The 22747-nt window shown below is 41.0% G+C and overlaps 1 protein-coding gene across 1 annotated transcript; it reads left to right on the top strand.

Annotated features, from left to right (window-relative positions):
• The first annotated feature begins 816 nt into the window (after positions 1 to 816).
• On the top strand, positions 817 to 22439 carry Hao2 (hydroxyacid oxidase 2). Its single transcript, XM_051199205.1, has 8 exons — positions 817 to 918; positions 8708 to 8846; positions 9827 to 9978; positions 10936 to 11219; positions 13929 to 14138; positions 20564 to 20722; positions 21039 to 21108; positions 22309 to 22439. Exons 1-8 carry the CDS (start codon positions 885 to 887, stop codon positions 22362 to 22364), a joined length of 1104 nt encoding a protein of 367 aa, XP_051055162.1. The 5' UTR covers positions 817 to 884; the 3' UTR covers positions 22365 to 22439.
• Positions 22440 to 22747: the final 308 nt, after the last annotated feature.

Here is a 22747-nt window from a genome sequence, read left to right as displayed (position 1 = left end):
CCATGTATCTGGTGAGGCAATCAAATAAAATATTTCATGGAATGTGTCTGGTGTATTGCAACAACTTGAAATGTTGCATGCTGCTGTAATATAAAAGCAACTGATAACAGCTGGGGAAGAAGAGGGGAAGGATCTGTGCAGTCAATAAATTAGTCACTTAAATGAATCACACAGTCTGTTCTGAGGACATCGTTCCCTTGTTTTCTGAGTACAGTTTCATTTCCCCTTTCAATCCATCATCCCTCTTTACTGAGGGATGTCCTCAACAATATTAATAGTCTCCCTGTCTCCTACATTGATTTGATTTTCTGGTTCAGTATGTAGAGACCAGCATTGTTCTTAATGCTCCCCTGCCCGAGGTCCTCACTACCTTCCTGCCCATAGGAACCTATTATCTGTTCTTCTGTCTATGATTTCAAGGTATTACCTGTTTTTCTTTCTGCTCACCAACTCCCAGGCAAAGGCCTCCTTTTTCCAGTGTAGGGGTTTTTAAACTCTCTCCCTGAAATCACTCATATTCCTTCCGTCAACCATATTTATGAACAGGTGGTTTGAAAGCAAATAAGCAACTACTTTATTTCAAAGTTTTTTAATATTACAACAGATTTCAGGGTCCTTGTAATGTCTTGGAAACAATTAGTTTTGGAAGCAAGCATTACAAAACCACTCAAATTCACATCAAAACTCACTTTTATCTGCACTAGTTATTTAGTACTTCCCTGATAACTGTTTCACCAAAAGTTAATATTTATCCTTGAATATCTTTTACCCCTGCTCTGGGCAGTGAGCCACTACACCAGGCTTTGCATAGCTGCCGCTTACATACTGCTATTCCTGATTATTGGAAGACTTTAGAATCAGGTTTGTCTTGGGTTATTGTCTATATGCTTGGAAGCTGGAGAGAAGATAACACAGCAGGTGAAGTACTACCTAGGTTAAGCATCTGTGTGACAATTTGGCAAAGAGTCTAACATGAAGATAAGTGGCAGGGGGGAATTTAGCCATTATTTGAGGAAGCTATGGTATCAAAGAATCTGCATGCAGAAAAGTTAAGTCTGGTGAATTTAAACCTGGAAATTATAGAATGTGTATGTATCCCTAGGAGAAATCGATCAAACTATGTCCACTTAAAGGGGTTCTGAGAACCTATAAGGTCCTTGCCCTTAGATGTGCCTATTATATGGAGCATTGGTCACAACAAGAAAAAGACAGTGACAGGTCTACTATTTTTTAAAAGCAATGTAGTTAATATTTTTTAAAAAACAAACTTGTGTCATTTATTTGGAGATATTTGCTCCTTTGAAAGCAGTTATTGGTTGCCTTCAGTAGACTGGCTTTATAGGATTATGATCCGCTCCCAGATGAGTCTACAGATCTATCTAGGAAGGACTGAAAAGAACAGGAACCAAGACAGGGTGGCATTGGCATATAGATAGCCAATAGTTGAATGGAATAGATGAATCTGGAAACAGATCAAAGGGAAAGGGGGCTTTCATGTTTTTCTACACCCTCCCAGAATGCATATCTCTCAAAGCCTTTATTGGGCATCATTCTGTAATTCTGCATTTTACTAAGTCCTTCAGTTCTTGAGAGAGCCCTGAGGTAGATAGTGATGTCCTGATTTTATAACTCAGTATCTCCTGGAACTTGTACAAATGATAGTCGGCATCACCTGAAGTCCCCTTTTAGAAGCAATGGAGATTTCCCCCAATGTTTCCAGTAGTTTTCCCTAGAAAATCACTCATATTAATCTCTAAATCATACCAGTAAACCGTGAATGAAATATTGACCCCCATCTTCAACATTGTCTGTAAGTGTCCTGAGAGCTGAGACTGAAAGACTACAACTTTCAATTAATCTCCACTATTTAGGACAGCACCTAGATATCTAGCTAAAGCTAGTTGCTAGTTGTAAAAGTATATTCTGAAACATCAGTGAGTTACCATAAAAATGTATATGTACAAATAATACATATTTGTTCATTTAAAATTATCTGACATATAATGTTAACCCTTTCCAAACAGAGATTCAGAAAGCCAAGCTGTCTTCATCTCATAGCTGTGGCTTTTGGAAGATGAGGCCTTTGCATGGCTATAGCAGCATAAATGAAGCATCCTAAATTTTACCAGCAGACTATCACATGCCATGTCCATACCAAGCCTGCTGGGTAGAACTAGCCATGTAATCCTAATTATCCTTAAACGACTGAGACTGAGAAATTTCTCTAGTTTAGGGTGCAAGTGCTACAGATATGCTGGTGGAATATTGATGTATGCATAATGGGACACCCCGGAGATGAAGGTCAAATTTGTCTAAAAACAAAATTCACTTGTACTTTGCTCATAGTCAAGGTCATTTCGTGCATTGTGGTTTGACTACTTGCCACGGTGTGAAGTCGGGAATGTAACAGTATCATGCTGGCAGTCAGTTTTAGACGTGGAAGCATTTGGGATTTTTAACTCTTTGGCCTATGATGAAAAGAAGAGGAACCATTTGTGTAACTTCTGTCTGTTTGCATACCCTATGCTGAGCAATTAGAGGCAAGACAGTGATCTCAAGGGATCACTCAGGGCACCTTTCCCAGTACTAGGCTTGAATTTGTGAGGATTGACCAAGATCACCCTGTGCTGCACAGCTGGTGTGGTGTTTCCTCCATACACCATTCCATGTGACTTCAAATGTGTCGGGAGTAAATGGGTTTTTAAAATCTGAAATTAAACTCTTCCATGCCCTCTGTATTGTGAGCATCAGATGCTGTAGCACATGGAAGAATGTTTTATAAGGTGCTGAGATAGATCTGGATTGGTGGTTTTGTTTGGTTGGTGGTTTGGTGGCTTGCTTGATTATCTGGTAGCCGTCTATTTCCCGGTAGAATTGTGACGTTGCCAGGTGAAGTGAAATACTATATATGACCATGGCATTTAGAATATCTAAGGTACAAGCCCACTCCTTCATTCTATATGCCACTTTTTGCAAAAGATATTTTCTTCTTTTCATAGTGGTTAGCAGCCAGGCAACTGAAATCCGAACAAGCTACTACTAGGTGTGTGATTTTGTATGAAGTCTTTTCGTCTTTCTCTCACTTGTGAAATGGAGGACAATAGTATTTTCTTTTGGGGGTGACAAAAAAGAATTAAAACATTAGTGGTTTGTGTACTTAGTGTTATGGAGCACTAGACAAATGGTTACAATGTATTGTTGCCATCACCATCTTTTTTGTTGTTGTTGTTTTTTATAAAGGAAGCATCATATTGTTCCAAACATGCATAATGAAATTATCTCATGCTTAACTGAATCAGAAAATCCCCTAATCTTCCTAAACACTACCAGTGTCTCTAATTCCTATAAAAAGCAAACAATTAACAATAGTTGGACATCAACACTCTACTTGGGAGTTGTTCCTTTGGAGCTCAGAACAGATTTTCCCATAGACAAAATGATATTAAAGTAGTGGTTGAATTCTAAGTGACAGAAAGCACCCACTTAATTAACAAAGTTTGTGAAAACTAGTTCAGCTACAATACAAAAGGCTACAAAGCAATGTTATTGTATTGATAGGCATTATTCAACATGGGAAACTATAAAATATTATTTTGTACTTATTTTTTATTTATTGTGAATGTTGGTTATGTAGAACAGCAATCTAAGGAGAATTTAACAAAAAAAAAAAAAAAAGAAAAGAAAAGAAAAGAAAAGAAAACGTAAGTAAGGAGTGTCAAGATGCTTCTGATAATGCATTCAAGGGCTCTGGGATGAGCAAGTCCCAGAGCTGTGACACGTAAGTCCCTGGAGTAGAACACAAGCATGAATCAGTGCCTTGCACCAGTGCAGAGAGGGTTGAGAAACACCTAAACAGCACACTCCCCATGACAGCACATAACCACAGGATAAGAAAGAAAGTGACATTATAGAAAAGGAATGCAAGACAATGAGACAATGAGTGGCTGAGGGTCACTGGGGTGAAGAAGAGGAATTACCGTCTTATAAAATAAGTGAATGATCATCATGGCCTGAAAGGGTCCTGTGCCTTTAACATGATGGTCCAGAGATTTGACCAGAATTACTTCTAAGCTGACTGTGACTGCTGACCAATTCTTGCAGCCTCTGGCTGAACAGGTGCCTCTGCTTCCTCACTTTAAACACATATACAAATGTGACACTGTTTCTCCACACGCCCCTGTGCTGGAACACTCCTTTCTTGTCATTACTCTGAGGGAAGACCTTTTACTAATCTAATCCTTCTTGGGTTAGGTACTTCTATTATAGTTGTCCTGGGACCTTCTCTACCTAGTTCCAGGGATAGTTCCCTTATGATTTTGTGATTCCACTGTTTGCCTAAGGGACCAGGCCCTCAGTCCTAGGCCCCTTACACTGAAAGCATACAGAGCCACATCCTGCTCTACTCTCCCTAAATAACTCAGCCATGGATTCATTACTGCGTTTTAAAAAGATAAGTGCTGTGGATAAAAAGCTTTGAAGATTATCCTGCCTTTTGCAACATCTATCCTTGAGGTTGGAACAGTTTTAGCCAACCTTGGATACTATAATCTCCCAAACTGTGGCTTTGATCTTATCTTTGACATTCAAAATCTTGGCCTAAATTCCCAGAGCTCAGCCAAGGACATGTCCTGTATTACCAAAGAAACCTTCAGTGAGACAAACTGCTTCCTCCTCCCCCTTGTCTCCCAGTACCCCATGATTCTCGCCTAGTTCCCCACAGATGACCCCAGAGTCTTCCAACTAAATGCAAAATCCAGTATTCTAGAGTTTCTTAAGTAATAGCAACATGCAGCATATAAAATCTTCAAAGGAAAATAATGAGTTGTCTAGGATAATCGACTCAGCTCTGATTATCACCCTGAACAAAACAATGTCTTCCTCAACAAGAGAGTCAGCCCAGTTTACATCATGAGTCAGGTATCAGAGATCAGGGTTTGAACATCAGACCAAACAGCAGATACTCTAAACATCCTTGCTCTTGGATTTTCATATGATCACTTATTTATAAATTGTTTCTCCAATTTTCAACCCTATAAGAAGAGCTTAAAGAAGCTTGAGGACATAAAGTTCCTGAAACAAAAGGCTTTTCCTTATTCCCAGCCTGTTTCTCAAGATAATCAGAGTCAAAAAGAGCAGACATGAAGCTCACAAATGAGATAGAGGAAATGGGCACACAAGGGATCATGGATGAACAGAATCCTCCCTTCCAACTCTGGTGTGAAGCAGATTGCAGTATCCAAAAACACTGAACTAAGTTCTTTCTCAAATTTGTGGAAAGCTTTGAATGGCAAAGTATAACCGATCCCCTTCAACCATACTTTTACATTGTTCTTTTAATAAAAATAATGAACTCAGTACTTTACTGACCTTTACATATATCATAAAAATAAAAATGGATAATTGTATCTTTAAGCTTCCAAAATTTTCTCAAGTATTATTTAAACATGTAATTTTTGAAAATGAATTTCAAAAATGTAATTTTTGAAAACTTCCAAATTTTCTCAAATGTAATTTAAATTACTGATCAAAATTTATAGATATACTTTATACATCATATGTAAATGTTACATAAAATTTACATTTTAAAATACTACTATGACAAAGTTGCTCTTTACTGTTGAATTGAGGCAAGCATCTATCCTTGGAGGCTAACAGGAGCTATAGTTCTCAAGTCATTGCCTACATGGCTTTACTGTCTAATCACCCACAAGTTTCTTATTCTGAGCCTCATTCTCTATGACTCAAAAAGAAAGAGGTTAATAATAGATACCATGAAATAGGGAGCCATTATAGGTTTGAAGAGAAAACTGATTCTAGAGAAATGTCCAGAGACCTACAAGACTGACCCCAACTAACAATTTGAACAACAGTGGAAAGGCTACCTTAAATGCCCTTCCCTGATAATGAAATTGATGGCTAACTTATCCACCATCATAAAGCCCTCATCTAGTAGCTGATGGAAACAGAAGCTGACACCCACAGCTAAACACTGAGCTGAACTGGAATCCAGATGCAGAGAGGGAGGACAAGACCAAGCTACGGAAACCCACAGAGGCAGCTGACCTGAACAAGGAGGCGCTAATGGGTCCCCCGGACTGATAGCTGGGAATCCAGAATTGGGCAGACTCAGACCCCCTGAACATGGGTCTCAGTTAGAAGGCCTGGACAGTCTAAGGGACCTCTGACAGTGGAACCAGGATATATCCCTAGTGCACAAAAGGACTTTGGGAACACATTCTCCATGGAGGGATACTTCCTTAACCTAGAGGCAGGAGGGAGGGCCTAGTCAGTTCCTACTCCAAATGACTTGACAGCTTTTGTTGACCCCTCCTGGAAAGCATCACCCTCCTTGTGGAGTTGGGGGGGGTGGTATGGGAGGGTGATGGTGGGGCAAGGGAGAAAGGGAGGGAGAAGGAACTGGAATAGATATGTAAAATAAGAAAAAAATATTTTAAAAACCCAACCCATTAGCTTTTATGCCTCTGTCTACTCAACAGAGATGTTGACAGCTACTAGTAGATAGGAAGATTAGAAGGGTATAGGTAAACAAGACCACTTTGGTTACATTTAAGGATGTTGAGACTAATGCTGTATTGTCAAAAGCCTTCAAATTCCATAATCACAGTACTATGGACAGGTAACTCTGAACTGCTTCTCTTGGATTATACTCCAGCTCTGTGCAGGTTCTATGCTAGATGGGCTTACAAGACCATTGCCATGGGCAATATACAGGATGCCAACAAATTATATATGCTGGAATTTTACCCCCAATCAAAGCAGAGACATGGCACACAGAGAAATACTAACACATACACAATGTAATTCAGTGTCATACCATCCTAAAGCCTAGAGGTACAGGGTGTAGGTCAATGGATTTACAAAAGAATTCACAGAATTCATCATATAGTTGAGGCTATGGGTTATTTGAGTGGAAGGATGGAAAGGAAAGTTAGGACAGGAAGTATAAGCTCCCAAGAAATGCATTGAATCCCCTAATGTTAAGATGAGATGTGTTAGAGATTGTGCCTACAGGCTCATGTTGGGGGCTGGTTATTCGATTACTGTCTGCACCAAAGTCCTAGGCTCCTACAAGGAAAGCAGATGTTTAGCATAAGCCACATTGTTTATAATAACAGTTCAGAAACACTAAATTGCTTTTATCAGGCCCCGCTGATACCAGTTTCTAGCCATAAACCAAGCTCTAACCTTGAAAGCAGGTATTATGTCAAAACCCTTTTAAGGGCTATTGTATTAACTTTTCCATGCACAGAGAATTATGAATAAGCAATTGTAAGATAGTTGGTTGTTAAATAAGTAATTCATTGGCCTGGGGTTTTTTTTTTTTTATTGTTGTTGTTGCTTTGACACATCAGTAGGTAGGGGTGAGTTAAATATCGTTGCTGGATTTTGTCAGATTAACTCAGCACCTTGGGAGCTTCCTGCCCATCCACTGACAAGGTTGTCTATGCAAAGCTCTATAGATGAAGTCCAGGGCCTCTTCCTCACCTCCATGTAAACATTTCACATCCCAGGGACCCTGGATTTTTTTGTCACAGAACTTGTGTTTAGCCCTTTAGGTAGGAATTATGTGGTACTTCTCGTTGGACTTTATCAGACATTTTCCTGGCTCCAGTTACCCTCAGGCCAGTTCTGCCTCATCTCTAGCCCAGTCGAGGTACTCAGCACCTCACATTTTCACTTAGCTGTTTGGTCCTTTCTTTATTCTAATCCTAATTGGAGAGTGAGCTTCTGAGGCATATACCTTTCCCTCAGCCAATAAGCTAAACGTCATTTGGCTCTTAGGCCCGGGGTAATTTTTCACTATTGTCTCCCATCCTTTTCCAGAATCTTCTCATCATGTAAGAGCCCTGAATGCTGTGACCAACCCCAGTGTCTACAGCATATTTTCAGCTACTGATCTTACTGTCCTTACCCCTATTGGAAAGGTTAACGGTGACCACTAGACTCTGCCTTCTTCACTCTTTCTATGTGTTTACATCACAAGTACCATGTACCATTTCCAGGATTCAGATCACTGATGGCAATAAAAGGAAACATGATGTGTTCTTGGCAAAGAGGTAAAAGGTGGTGACATTTTGGCAACATGTCCAACCACACAGCCAAGGAGCAATCAAAAAAATAAATAAATTGCTTTCATCCCTGGGTAGTTCAGACATCCTGGAAACTTCCTGGACACTGATATAAGGTCAGACATGACTTTGTTTTTCACACAGTGATATGAAGCCAAGTGAAAGTAATGCCGCTGAGACATGAAGCTACGAAGGCAGTCAGGAGGCAGGTCTTGGAAAGGGGCAAGTGAGGTGGTATGGGCACTTAGAGACACCAGGAGTGCAAAAAACTTCCATTTCATGAAGATCTCAGCCACCTGGAAGGAGATGAGGAGACAAGAGACAATTGGAGGAGGGTTTTAATCTCTTAAGAGGTGGCACAGCCTCAACCAGATCTAAAACAGGGGATGTAAAACATTAGAAGCAGTCATGGTAGATATTTCGAAGACCAAATCATCAGTGGCCATGAGAGGATGGAAATTTTCTGGTTTGGGGGTCAGCAGTAAATACACTCAGTTAAAGAACACCAAAATATAGATGTTACATCGAATCAGCTTCACACTCTGGGTCCCCTTTGGCCTTCCATTTCTGTCCAAAGTGTTCTCAATGGGCTTGTTCGGGTTTTGCTTTTTTTGAAGGTCCAGAAATGTCTTTGGTGTCTTTGGCAGACTTTAAGGCGCATGCACAAGAGCAGCTGTCTAAGTCATCATGGGACTTTATTGAAGGAGAAGCTGATGAGGGCATCACAAACAATGACAACGTCGCAGCATTTAAAAGGTCTTCTCTTTATCCTTTCTATTGTTACTCTAATGTACACTGCTTAAGAGCTCCTGGCAACAGTTCTGGCGTCTGCCTTCAGCGAACACAGCACACAGAGGGAAATGGCTGGCTTCTGTGCTATTTTATCGTGGTGTGGGGTTGAGGCATAGGGAGTTGGGCGAAAGCTTTATAGACAAAAATCCGTCTTAGTTCTAGGGCAAGTGAGTTAGCAGTTCTCTGTGTGCCAGCAACTTTGTAACATGTAAAGATGGAACAGGGCCAGCAGGGGTGCCTGGCAGAGAAACCTACATGTCCACCTAGAGCTCCTGGGCTTCTAAAACTTCTGCCTTGGAGGGGAAAGGACTCAAGTTTGAAGAAAATGAGATCAAAGGGTAGTTTAGGGATAATGGAAGGTTGCTTCCAGTGAGAATTGGACTTGAGAATTAAAGGCTGGAGCATATGTCGACTGACAAGAGCTATAGCCAAGTTTCTATTTGTCATAAAATAGTGTTTTATATGTCATTTGTGAATTGCTGTACCTCCCTAAAGCAGTGTATAAGTCAATGAATTAGGCTCCTGCGGTGACAAGAGGGTACTGGACAATGACAAGATTGTTTTCTAGGATTTGGGCTCTTAATTGCTTTGTCATTCTTTCTGGGGACACCTAAAATGCCTTCCTTCCTTTTCTTTCCCTGTCTAGTCATTGCTGATAAAGACTAAATTAAGCATCTAAGCACTGAGCAGGAAGTCACAGAGGCAGGACTCTAACAGCAAGGCAGAGGCTAAAGTAGATCTGGTTCTCCAACAGCTCAGGAGTTGCTGGGTTAATGTGGGGAAATGGTTTCGTGGCAATTAGCCTCTTCCTGAGCCTACACTGCTAACCCACCAAAGGCTCAGAGATCTAAATCTGCACTGACTGGCATTTGGAATCAGGCTCCCAATTGCAGACAGAAAGTATCACCATGTTAGAGAATAATCCACCTTATTGCCTAGTGCAGACTCCGCCTCCGCCCCAGATACCTGAGAGATGTGTCAGAGGTGGACACCAGGACCACAATCCAAGGGCAGGAGATCAAGGCCCCCATCTGTATCTCACCCACCGCCTTTCACTCTATTGCCTGGGCAGATGGAGAAAGGAGCACAGCCAGAGGTATGAATCATTCCATTTGAAGGTTCCCTTTCTAGAAGGCTAGAAGTGGGTGTGAGGCCTCACCCACAATAGTGTCAGGGGCATCAAGTCTTCTTACAGAAAGGCCTTCAGGGCGTCAATCTTGTTGGAATTAAGGCCAGTGGCAAATCTGGACAGAGGTAGTGAATGTCTTTAATCCCAGCACTTGGGAGGCAGAGACAGAAGTAGCTTTGTGAGTCCAAGGCCAGCCTGGTCTACAGAGTGAGTTCCAGGATAGCCAAAACTACACAAAGATACCTTGAAAAAATTGATAGCAAAGGGATTGCTTAAGTCATTGTTTGCATAACATTATGTATCTAGACTATAAAAATATATGCATTGGCATTGATTTTTGATTATGCCAAATTTTCTGGCCACTGCTATAGCTTCATAGTGATATTAACCTACTGGGGAGACACACTGCCATGATGAAAGCAGGAAATAAGAAAAATAAATTTAATAGCCGTGACATACATTGCTACCTCTTCCATTTGATATAAAGGAATTAATAAAGCCACATAGAAAAGGAGGAGTGGGACTCAGTCTTCTGGTTTTCAGATATGTGGGTGTTCTACTACAAAGCTCATGATTTTGCAGTGGAACAATCTCCAGTCTATTCATTCCCTCTCCTCCACCAAGGAATTCATAGGAGGTTTGCTTTCCCACCCAATGGGTATAACATACCCAACAGCAGTCTGGGGATTCAATAGCATCTCTTGTTAGAAAATCTTCATTATGGAGAACAAGACTTATAGAGCAGCTTACACAGAAGAGGGCACACACGATAGGCCTCTCGGTTGAACTACACACTCTCTCATCCTGCCCTGTGGGGAAGTAGAATGGGCTTGGGCTTTCACTAAACTCTCTGGGAAACTGGGCCAGGGAGGCTAGTTCAAACAACTCTGCCTTCCAAACTGGGTCACACCCTCTGCTTTGCAGCTGCTCAAGAAGCCAACATCTGCTACATCACCAGCACTTATGCCAGCTGTACCCTAGAGGACATTGTTGCTGCTGCCCCCAGAGGCCTCCGATGGTTCCAGCTCTATGTGCAGTCAGACTGGGAGCTCAACAAACTGCTGATTCAGAGAGCAGAAGGCCAGGGTTTCAAAGCTTTGGTGATCACTGTAGATGCACCAGTAATTGGCAAGAGGCGACAGGACATAAGAAACCAACTGAATTTAGAGGCAAACATAATGCTGAAGGACCTCCGTTCACCTGAAGTGGTAAGAAAGATGTCAGACTCAAAGGGCATTACTTATTAGAAGTGTTTGGGATATGTAGAGACCATTATTGTCCCTCCCTCTTTTCCTTCCTCATTCTACCCCTCCTTCCTTCTCTCATCCAGTACTCCCTCCCTCCCTCTCTCCTTCCTTCCTGCCCTCCCTCCCTCCCTCCTTCATGCCTTCTTTTCCACAAATATTTTCCCCTGCCTGCCTTGCTGTGGCAGACACTAGAGGGGTAGCAGTTAAAGTGGATGGTCCAGTTTCAGCTGCCCAAGCTTCCAGGCAGAGCTTAAGACCAAATGCTCCCATCTCTGAAGCTGCTCAGAACCTCATCAGAAATATTCAACCAGGTCTGATGTTAGGAGACAGGGGAGCCTGAGAGAGGATTTATGTAAGAACCGGAGAATAAACTACAGTATTCATCTAATATTTTCAGTTTCATGGTGGATTCAGAAAGTGATTGTTTCGCATGGAACATATAGACAAACTGACTCTGGGAAGAGGACACTCACAACACAAGTATACAGCTATCTGGTCCAGCCAGCTGGCCCCAGTCTGCTTCTTTGTATACTTAGAACTCCCCCAGACACATCGGGGCACTGCAGCATGTTTTTTTGGAAACTTTCATTAAGGAACTACAATGGACACTTCCTTCATTAAATTGTAACTATTGAGGGAGATGGCATGCCCTTGAGAGTGAAAATCATGACGACAATGGTAATGGTCAGTTACCATTCCTCTGGCTGCCCTTGAACCAAGAGACAAATTAAAATTTAAGGAAATCTGCTGTGTATTGTGAGCCAAGGCTAGATAGATAATGGGCAATACCTACTTTAAGTTTCTTACTGTTTTGGTTTCGTTAGTCCATGCATAGCTCAACCATAACATGTCAAAGTGGCTGGGTAGTGGTGGCACAGGCCTTTATCTTTTTTTTTTTTTATTAATATATTTTTTTACATTCCAATCCCAGTTCCCCCTCCCTTCTCTCCTCCCACTCCCCCCATTCGTGCTCCTACTTCCCATCTACTCCTTGGAAAGGGTAAGGCCTCCCCTAGGAAATCTATTAAGTCTGTCCCATCATCTCGTTGAGGCAGGACCAAGGCACCTTTCCACTCCCCACACCCCTGTGTCTAGACTGGGCAAGGTATCTCTCCATATAGAATGGGTTCCACTAAGTCAGTTTGTGCATTAGTGTTAGATCTTGGACCCACTGCCAGTGGTCTCATATATTGCCACACTCATACCATTGGCACCTATATTAAGGGAGTCTAGTTCATTCTTATGCAGGTTCCCTATTTGTCAGACCTGAGTCAGTGATCTCTCACTAGCTCGGATCAGTTGATTCTGTGGGTTTCCCCTTCCTGGTCTTGACTACTTTGTTCATATTTATGCTCCTCACTTCAATTGTGCTCCAGGAGCTTGACCCAATAGTTGTAGATTTCTCTATCTGTTTCTGTAAGAGGGTTCAGTCTTCTCTGGGGTTATGGATTGTAGGCTGGGTATCTTTTGCTTTACGTGTAGTATCCACTTATGAATGAGTACATACTATATTTTTCTTTCTGGTTTTAGGTTACCTCACTCAGGAAGATTTTTTTCTAGTCCTGTCCATTTGCCTGCGAATTTTAGGATGTCATTGATTCTTACCACTGAGTAGTACTCTATTGTGTAAATATACCACATTTTCTTTATCCATTCTTCAATTGAGGAGCATCTAGGCTGTTTCCAAGATCTGGCTATTACAAATAATGTTGCTGTGAATATAGTTGAGCAAATGTCCTTGTGGTGTGAATGTGCCTCCTTTGGTATATGCTCAAAAGTGGTATTGCAGGGTCTTGATGTAGGTTGATCCCTAATTTCCTGAGAATAGCCATATTAATTTCCATAGCAGCAAAACAAGCTTGCCCTCCCACCAGCAATGGAGGAGTGTTCCCCTTCACATCCTCTCCAGCATAAGCAGCATTGCTGTTTTTTATCTTAGCCATTTTGATTGGTGTAAGATGGAATCTCAGAGTGGTTTTGATTTACATTTCCCTAATGACTAAGGATGTTAAGCATTCCCTTAAGTGTCTTTCTGCCATTTGAGATTGTTCTGTTGATAATTCTCCATTTAGATCTGTAACCCATTTTTCAACTGGATTATTTGGTAGTTTGATTTCTAGTTTTTCGAGTTCTAGGTATAGTTTGGATATCAGGGTGGAACAGATCTTTAATTCCAGCACTCAGGAGGCAGAAGCAGGTAATCCTCTGTGAGTTTGAGGCCAGTCTGGTTTACAAAGTAAGTTCCAGGACAGCTAGAGCCATTACCCAGAGAAACATTGTCTTGAAATCCAACAAGAAGAAAAGAAAGGAAGAAAGAGAAAGGAAAAGAAAATAAATGAAGAAAATGTCAAACTGACTCATAACCATTTTTTTTATTCATCTCACATACTAAACCCTTTTAAAGTATAGATTTGTCTTATCTGTCATTGTGTCTCTAAAACCTAGAGTAATTATCAGGCAAAGACATTGATTAATAGTCAATGAACAAGTCATTGGAGTAGAAATTCTTTATACAAGTTTTGTGAAAGGAAGGGGTTAGACTTGGTGTTGGGTAGCATTGCTCAGCTTTCATAGCTTATAAATAATGGTGTTACAAGTGTGTCTCATCTTTTTAGTGAACCAAGTAATGTGAGCATTTGGGACTAATATCCATCTTCTCATTCTCTACAGAGAAATTCCACACATTCTGCCTCCATGTCTTTTCCAAGTGCTTCTTTCTGCTGGAATGATCTCTCCTTGCTTCAAAGTATAACTCGACTGCCCATTATCCTTAAAGGGATTTTGACAAAAGAGGATGCAGAATTAGCAGTGAAACACAACGTCCAAGGCATCTTTGTTTCCAACCACGGTGGGAGGCAGCTTGACGAAGTTCCTGCTTCAGTAAGTAAGATGACTACAGAGGGGTTTATCTGAATGCTCTATGCTTGTCTACACAAAAGCCCCCTACTGAATCTGGTACACATTGTCATCTCCCTTATCACAAGTATTGCTTATGGTTTTTAAGGGTGAGTAACTACTAATAATAGCCTACTATACACATGACTATATTTGCAAACTGTCTGTAGAACATATGTAAACAGATATATCCTTATTTTATAGTTAGGGATACTGGAGTTTAGAGACATCAATGATGTGTACAAGTTCACAATGGATAAAGAGGCAGACTAAGGGAGATGCTCAATAGCCAGGGTGACCTTGTCTTGGGCCAGCAGTGAACAGATTAAAGCCGGTGTGTCTTCATGGAGGTTTAGAAACCTCAAGGTTTCCTGCCTGACAAAATGCAGGAAGGAGCAGCATCTCACGTGGATGCAGAAGTGTTTTTCAAAATACAAGTGAATGCACTGCTTCACTAGTGCATACATAGCATATGGCTGAATCTTTAATGAAAATCTGTAACAGCTTACAATAGCTCACCAATGTGTCTCTGTTCTGCATGGTGCTTGAGAGTAAGAAAGTGAGGAAAGGGAAGTAGAGTAAGTGTCTTTACATGGGAATTAGTTGTTGATTTGTCTTCATACATATATTTATGCTATCTTTCCCCAAAGGCTGTTCTCATTTTTAACAAACATAAGCAAAACTTTTTCCTCTTCTGTTCCTTTTGCCTCTTATAGAATACCCATGAACAAAAGAAAATGATTTAAAAACACCCTTCATTTTACCACAATCATTGGTGCTAATTTTATGTACTTATTAATATAATCAACCTTTTCTGGTTTTAAATATAGATATTAATATGTTTCATATTAGTTGCACAATGTATTAGGCATATACTTTTATTTATAAGTCTTCTTTTCAATGATGTGTCATGAATGGGCAATTTATATAATCAACTCCTCATTGTTGAGCACCTGCATTGATTTCAGTGTTTTCCTACTTCATTTCTTTTTTGTTTGGACTGTTTGTTGTTTTAGACAAGGTCACACCATGTAGCCCATACTAGCTTTGGCCCCTCAGTCTTCCCACCTCTGTTCCCTGACTGTGAGAATTACTGAACCTTACTTTTTTTTTAAATTTTTATTTTGAAAGAAATAGTACTCAGTTAATTTTTCAGTGACCCTCAGAGAAGCTTCTTGTAGATGGCAGTTAGGACAGAGATACATATCAAGACAATATTTAGGGACTTTGAAGTACTCATGTCTAAATGAGATGTATTCATAAACCCCTCCCACTCAAGGCTCACAGATCGATGATGAAGAGTTACTATAAACATAGTAAGAGCTATGCAACAAGGCCTGATAACAATTCATAGAACATAGTTATGCAAGATTTAACTCAGCAAGATGACATGCTCTAACATGTGTGAGAAATAGCCATGGAAACAGACTGAGAAAACTCAGAGATTTCAATTGTTTTGTGGATATTCACTGGATACTCATACACATGGCCAAATTCACATAGACTCAGAAAATAGCAACAACTTTTCATACAAGTATATTTGGCCATAAATCTCAAATAACATATTTTTTATTTAATTTATTATTTTACACGTTGATCCCAGTTCCCTCTCCTTCCCTCCCTACCTCCCCCTTCCTCCCTCTCTCCCTCCTTTCCTCACATTTATCCTTTCTGCCCTCTCACATGCACCCTAACCACCCTCCCCTCCCATCCCCTCACCCCAATTCCATATGTAGTGCAATGTCATCCAGGTGGGGTCATGTAGACCTGACAGGTCATTTGAAGTAGGGACTAGGGCTTCTCTCCTGTCTCTAGGTTAAGGCAGTTATCACTCCATGGGGGATGTGTTCACAAGGTCCTTTTGTGCACCAGGGATAAATCCTGGTTCCACTGTCTGAGGTCCCTTAGACTGCTCAGTCCTTCTGGCTGAGACCCATATTCAGGGGGGCCTGAGTCAGTCCCATGCTGGCTTCCCAGCTATTAGTCTGGGGGCCCGTTAGCTCTTTCTTGTTCAGGTCAGCTGTTTCTATGTGTTTCTGCAGCCTGGTCTTGTCCTCTCCATCTGCATCTGGGTTCTAGTTTGACTCAGTGTTTATGCATGGGTGTTTGCTTCTGCTTCCAACAGGCATTAGTTGAGGGCTCCATGGATAAGTTAATTGTTGATATCACTATCCAGGAAGGGCATTTATGGTAGCCTTTCCACGGATGCTCAAATTGTTAGTTGGTGGCAGTCTTGTAGGTCTCTAGACCGACAATTTTCTCTTCAAACCAATATTGGCTCCCTCTTTTGTGTTCTCTCCCTCGCCCCCCCCCCCTCTTGTCTTCTATTCCTACCTGGACTCAATCTTCCTAGTTGCACGTGTTTTCCTCTCCTCCCCCTCTTTCTCCTACTTCTCTCTCCATTCACTGCCCCCCCACTTCCCATGTGCTCTGGGGGACTTGTCCCTTCCCAGTTCTGTGAGGCACTTTATATGAATCTCTTAGAATACACCTTGTATCCTAGTACCTCTGGTGGTGTGAGTTATAGGCTGGTGAGCCTTTGCTCTAGGTCTAAAATCCATATATGAGTGAGTACATACTATGTTCCTCTTTTTGTGACTGGGTTACCTCATTCAGGATGGTTTCTTCAAGTGCCATCCACTTGCCTTCGAATTTCAAGATACCATTTTTTTCTGCAGAGTAGTATTCCATTGTGTAGATGTGCCACATCTTCATTATCCATTCTTCAATTGAGGGGCATCTAGGTTGCTTCCAGGTTCTTGCTTTTTAAAAAATATTTGAAACAACCCATCAGTGACCATCCTTAAAATTAAAATCTGATAAGTGTGTTCTTGATTAGTTCTTCAACTGATAGATTCTAAGAAGCAGAGATTCCAAAGCTGTTCCAGCTGTGGAGGCTTGTGGAGCTAAGTGATTTCAGGTGCCACCACCCCTTCTCTCCCAGGCACTAATTAGTGAGAACAGTGAACGACAGGCCTAAAAGGCTCACTCTGCTGTGTCTCTCAGTGAAAGCTGGATGGAGAGGTATAGTCAGTTGTGCCTCTCAAGGCAGAAAACAAGGAAAAGCACGTGAGCATGGGACCTAAAAGGGCCCCCTTCATTGCCAGGATCTGGCTTACAAACCTGGCTCACTGGCTGAGTTAGTAGGGCTTCATTGTAAATAATGTGTTTTGTATCTGCTTTTTTCCATTTCTTCTCATATATTTCCTTTCAATGAGAAAAAGTTTGATACAACTAACTGTAAGAAGTACAGTTTTTCCACCCACCACCACTGGTCTTGTCCCGTCACCGCGCCAGCCCCAAATAGCACACAGAGACTCTGTATATGATATAATCTGTTAGCCCAGTACTAGTTTCTTATCGGCTAGCTCTGTCTTAAGTATTAACCCATTTCTGCTGATCTATGTATTTCTCTTACCGGGGAGCCTGCTGGCATACTGCTTTCTCCCCACTCTCCATCTTCTCTCCTCCTTACTACTTCCTATTTCCTCCTTGTCTCCTAGTCCCTCCTATCTTCCTTTCCTATTGGCCAACAGTGCTTTATTATTAACCATTATGAGAAACATATATACATAACAGCATCTCCCATCATCTCCCCTTTTCTGTCTAAATAAAAAGAAGGGTTTTAACCTTAACATAGCAAAATATATCACATAACAGTTATCAAATAAGAATCACAGTTAACACTAATTAGTCCATTAACATTTACCAAGATTAAAAGAAACTATTTTATTATCTATCTTATCTTTGTGAGTCTAAAGTCTATGTGTAACTTATCTTTAATCCTAAGGAAAACTAACCATAACTATCTATCTTCAACTCCTTCAAAGACCACAGAAGGATAGTATATAAACTCTAGAAATGACAGAGACATCTCGCCTTGTCAGTCATCTGAAGTTCTTCTGTAATCTTCCATCTTCAGACCCTAGGCCATAATGTGTCTAGCAGACTCTTCAGCAAAGCAGGAAACGTTAAACTGTCTTCTTGTATTGGCAGTTTGTCAGTCACTTTCCTCTGTGTCCTGCAGACTGTATGGCAGACTCTTCCATGAAGCAGGAACTCTGTAGCAATGTCCATCTTGAATCACCAGTCACTTTTCTGTGGGTTCTGCATGTTCAGTTTATACAGCACAAAGTCAAACAGTCCAGACAAGAGCAGTATCTTGTCCAAATGGCTAGTCTTGCCATATTGGAAGTAAACTCCATAACGTGTTTCTTCAATGCCCATCTTCCTTTCTGACGCAGGTGGTGTTGCCAGGAGCAGTTATGTCTCACTGTCAAGAAAAACCTAAAACATTTTAAATGCCATATTCTGTAGGTCCTTGAAAGGTTTGAAGAATACCTATTCATCTTAAATACATGTCTATATATCTAGAAATCCTAACTAACTTAATTATAAGTTTTGACTATTATGGGTAGCTATCTAAAATCTGTACTAAATTATACATTACATTTCTGAGTTATATAAACACAACATCTAAACAAGAGGAGAAATATACTTAATCACACAATTGACCTTAAATTGTATCAATACATGAAAATCCATTCCAAAACAAAATATCCATTTCTATATCAACTAACAAAACCAAAACCTCAGTAGAAATTGCTTTGAGATAATGCTCCTGTCTCCAAGCAGTGACTCAGAGTGTTGAATCAACAAGGAAACCAGGTTGAGGACCTGAACATAGTTTTGGATTTTAACCTTTTCAACACTTCCGTCTCATCGTTGAGCTTGAACAAGGCCTCTGGCAATTGAATATATAAAAGGAAATCCTTAAAGGAGATGAATAAGCCTGTTTTGTGAGTTTCCATAAAAAACACTGTCTTTGTACTTCCTCTTGGGGGTCAAACACAGCATTTTCAGAAAACTCCAGTAAATTTCCTGTTCCAATCTATTGAAAATGGACCGTTCTGCACCCTAGGTGGAAATCAACTTCTGCTTTTATTATTTCATGCATTTGCTTTTAAATTTAGTGTTTACATTTATTTAGTGTGTGTGTGTGTGTGTGTGTGTGTGTGAATGCTCATGTGTGTGTGTGCATGCTTGCCTATGTTTATGTGTATGGTTGGGTATGACAAATGCTTTCACCTGATGAAACATCTCCAGGACATTTTTGGTTCTTCTGAGACTCGTATGTAGTCCAGCCTGACCCTGAACTCCTAGTTATCTTCACCTCTGCTTCCTGCGTGCAGGGTTTATAGAATTTTGCATTCTATTTCTAAATTATTATCAGATGCATTTCTGAGTATGACTAGAGTATGACTGAGTATGTATACGTATATATGTATGTATATACATATGTATATTCATGTTTCCTTTTTCACAGAATCATAAAAATATTCCAAATAATACTTGGACATGAGTTTATTACATAAGCCAAAATACATCCAGTACTCCCTCCATACATACATCAAAGTACAACATTATTTCATCCCTGTTTTTTTCTTAATTATTTTTCTGTTCAGATGCAGTAGCTTTCCGATGGGTTCCTTCCACTGTGTCAGGGTCTGGGGCTCTATTTCAATGCTTCTCTTTGGTTTTCTTCAGAAGATAATAATCAAAGGCAGTTCACAATGACCTCTTCAAGGACCTTCATCCAGACTCCAGGAGAGGCCTGCTGTCCTCCTCCTTGTAGATATGGAGGAGCCAGGGACCTGTGGATGCCAGATGGGGATGGGGATGGGGGTGGGTAAGACACTTGGAGGAATCAAGGTTTTATCATCCAAGTCTGGAACTAAGAGAAACCAGGACAAAGTGACCCTGGTTTTCCTTTCTCTTCCAAAGGCATAACTTGATCTTTTATGATGTTGCTGCTAGGTTCTTATTTCCATATCTCAGATGAGGACCTTGGGGATGAGTTGCCTATTCATGATGACTTAAGAAATGTTGCAGTTTTCCGAAACAAGTTGATGTTTAGACACTCAGGCATGACTAATCATATTAATTCTTCTAAAAAACAAACAAAAAAGACTTAGTGCCCAAGCAGTGGAGGACATCTCTAACTATAACATTTTAGAAACATGATAGGAGGATAAATGAAAGATGACAGCTTCCATAATGCCAAAGTGAACACTATGAATGGAAAGATGTCTCCCTAAATATGTAAACAGGAGCCAAGCATACCTTCTAACATGGAATAGATTTTTAAAGAGTCAGAAGCTAGACTGGAGGTAAAATGGAAAGTAGCTGGAGGGACAGTGAGCAGGAGTCTCATCTGGTCCCCAGGAGTTTCCAGCCTTGTGAGGAGGATGCTGAGTTCCCACAACTGCAGGCGCATTTGGAGAAAATCATGAAAGGCTTAGTCTTTGCTGTGATTTCTTGCTCCTATTACTTTGAGAGGAGACTAGTCCCATGACCCCATGAGAAACAAAGCAGAAATACCTGAATCTATGTGTGCATTTCTTTTTCAGATTGATGCTCTGACAGAAGTAGTGGCCGCTGTCAAAGGGAAAGTTGAAGTGTACATGGATGGTGGGGTTCGAACTGGCAATGATGTCTTGAAGGCACTGGCCCTTGGGGCTAAGTGTGTTTTCCTTGGGAGACCAATCCTCTGGGGCCTTGCCTGCAAGGTAGGATTGCTAGCATGAGATTCTGAACGTGACACTTATCCCCATGGTTTTCTATAATCCAACTTCCAATGAAGACATATCCTGAAGTTTTTGCAAAACAGTTTCCGGCTCACTCACCTTCAGGCCTCTGCAGTGTTCTGCAGACTTCACCAGCCTTCATGCTTACCTTTCCCCCTTAGTTTTCTTTTAGTCTCTACACAATTCTGATTAAGCAATTGTATCCTCCCTGAAACTGTTCTGACTGTACACACAGTTTGCACCCAGCAAGTGTCAGAGTGTTCTATCAAAGCTGTGTCTCTCCCCTCCTACTTTTCAGGGTGAACATGGTGTTAAGGAAGTTTTAAATATTTTAAAAGCAGAGTTCCAAACTTCTATGGCCCTTTCAGGTATGTATTCTGCCCATTCCCCTCATCCCCCATTCAGAGTGTCAGGTGGCTGGTCTACAGACAGAAGCTGAAAACCCTCACTCTGGTTGACCCTGCCTTGGCTTAGTAATTGTCCCGAAGACGGAATGGGGTAGAAATGTTCTATAAAGAGATTAGGAAGGGTTCTCTGACAGTGGAAACCCTGTGTCTTTCTTGAGGTCATTGTCTGTGTTAAATTAGTTCAATCTGTGGCTGCCTAAGGCTCCTACCCATTGTGTGAAATTCAACCATTTCCTACCTTCTTTTAGGAAAAGAATCTCTTGGTGGGTACATTTTTGTGACTGGTGTGTGCAGAGATGAAGGTGGCTACATCAAGTTCAATACCACACAGTCTCTTATTAAAGTCCTTCAGCCTCTTTATCACCAGGGACTTCTCACAGTCTGTCCTTTCTCACAGCTCTCCAAGCCACCATGCTAGCTCTGTTTACTTTGTTGTTGTTCAATCCCCATGTGGAAGCTCAGTTCCAGTCTGCATGTCACATACTAATTAAGACTTTCTGATAATGAGCCATCTTTCCTTGACAGGAACTTCCCTAGAAGGCATTCTGTATGTGGGGTACTCACCCCATCTGCTACAGTATCCCTGAGTTTATTCTTCCTCACAGACTAGGGCATACTGCCTAAGTACACCCACCTTATCAGATGGGTTTTTTGGTGCTAAAATAAAGGTGTGTGTGTGTGTGTGTGTGTGTGTGTGTGTGTGGTCTTACATTTTGATGTGGCTATGTGTAAACTACAAGCAGCTATAAGATCATTGATTCCCAATGAAACCAGAATTATAATACTCATTCAGTATGAACAACACTTTATCAAGGTAAATACAGAGATTAAAGGCTTGCTCCTGTTATATCACCTTATATCATGGAGTAAGAGAAATGGGCTCTGTGATTGAGAGAGGAACACACACACACACACACACACACACGTATGCACACTGGGGGAGATAGCAAGAGAGAGACATGTATGCACACATGGGGAGGCAGAAGAGAGGATATGTATATGTAGGAGTAGGTGTGACAGTAAAGGGACAATTCTTGACAGTTATATCTCTCCAGCTATTTTGTGGAACTCACACCCAGGTCATCAGATCTGTATTCAGGTACCTCTCTCCTCTAAGCCCTCTCACCTGCCTCAAAGCAATTATATGTGTTGTTCTTTCAGGCTGCAGGTCAGTTGCTGAGATCAGTCCAGACCTGATTCAGTTTTCCAGATTGTAAGGATCTACTGCAATTGCCTATAAGGGGAAGACAAGCCCTCAATGTGGTGTGCAATACTGTTCTTCTTAGGCTCATCCTTTAGCCCTATACCCTCATAAATAGAGGGGAACGGAAAAAAGATATCTGCCACCATTGTGCATTTGGATGAAAGAATCTATGAGACAGGCACTTTAGCCAACTAAGCTACGGAGCCACCTGGATGAAGAAATCTAATGTTCTACTGGATAACTATGTTGACAACAATTAATTGATCATGTCAAATACCTATGTTCCAACAAGAAAGGAAAAAGTTATGTTTGATGTGACATGACAGTTACCTTTATCTGGTTATTATGTACGTTATACATTATTGAAATGCTATATTATATCATCAATGTGGGCAA

Source organism: Phodopus roborovskii, unplaced genomic scaffold, assembly GCF_943737965.1.
Source record: "Phodopus roborovskii unplaced genomic scaffold, PHOROB, whole genome shotgun sequence".
In the NCBI taxonomy this organism is placed as follows: domain Eukaryota; kingdom Metazoa; phylum Chordata; class Mammalia; order Rodentia; family Cricetidae; genus Phodopus; species Phodopus roborovskii.
Note: the sequence above shows the minus strand (reverse complement) of the source record. Positions and strands in the feature narration are given on the sequence as shown.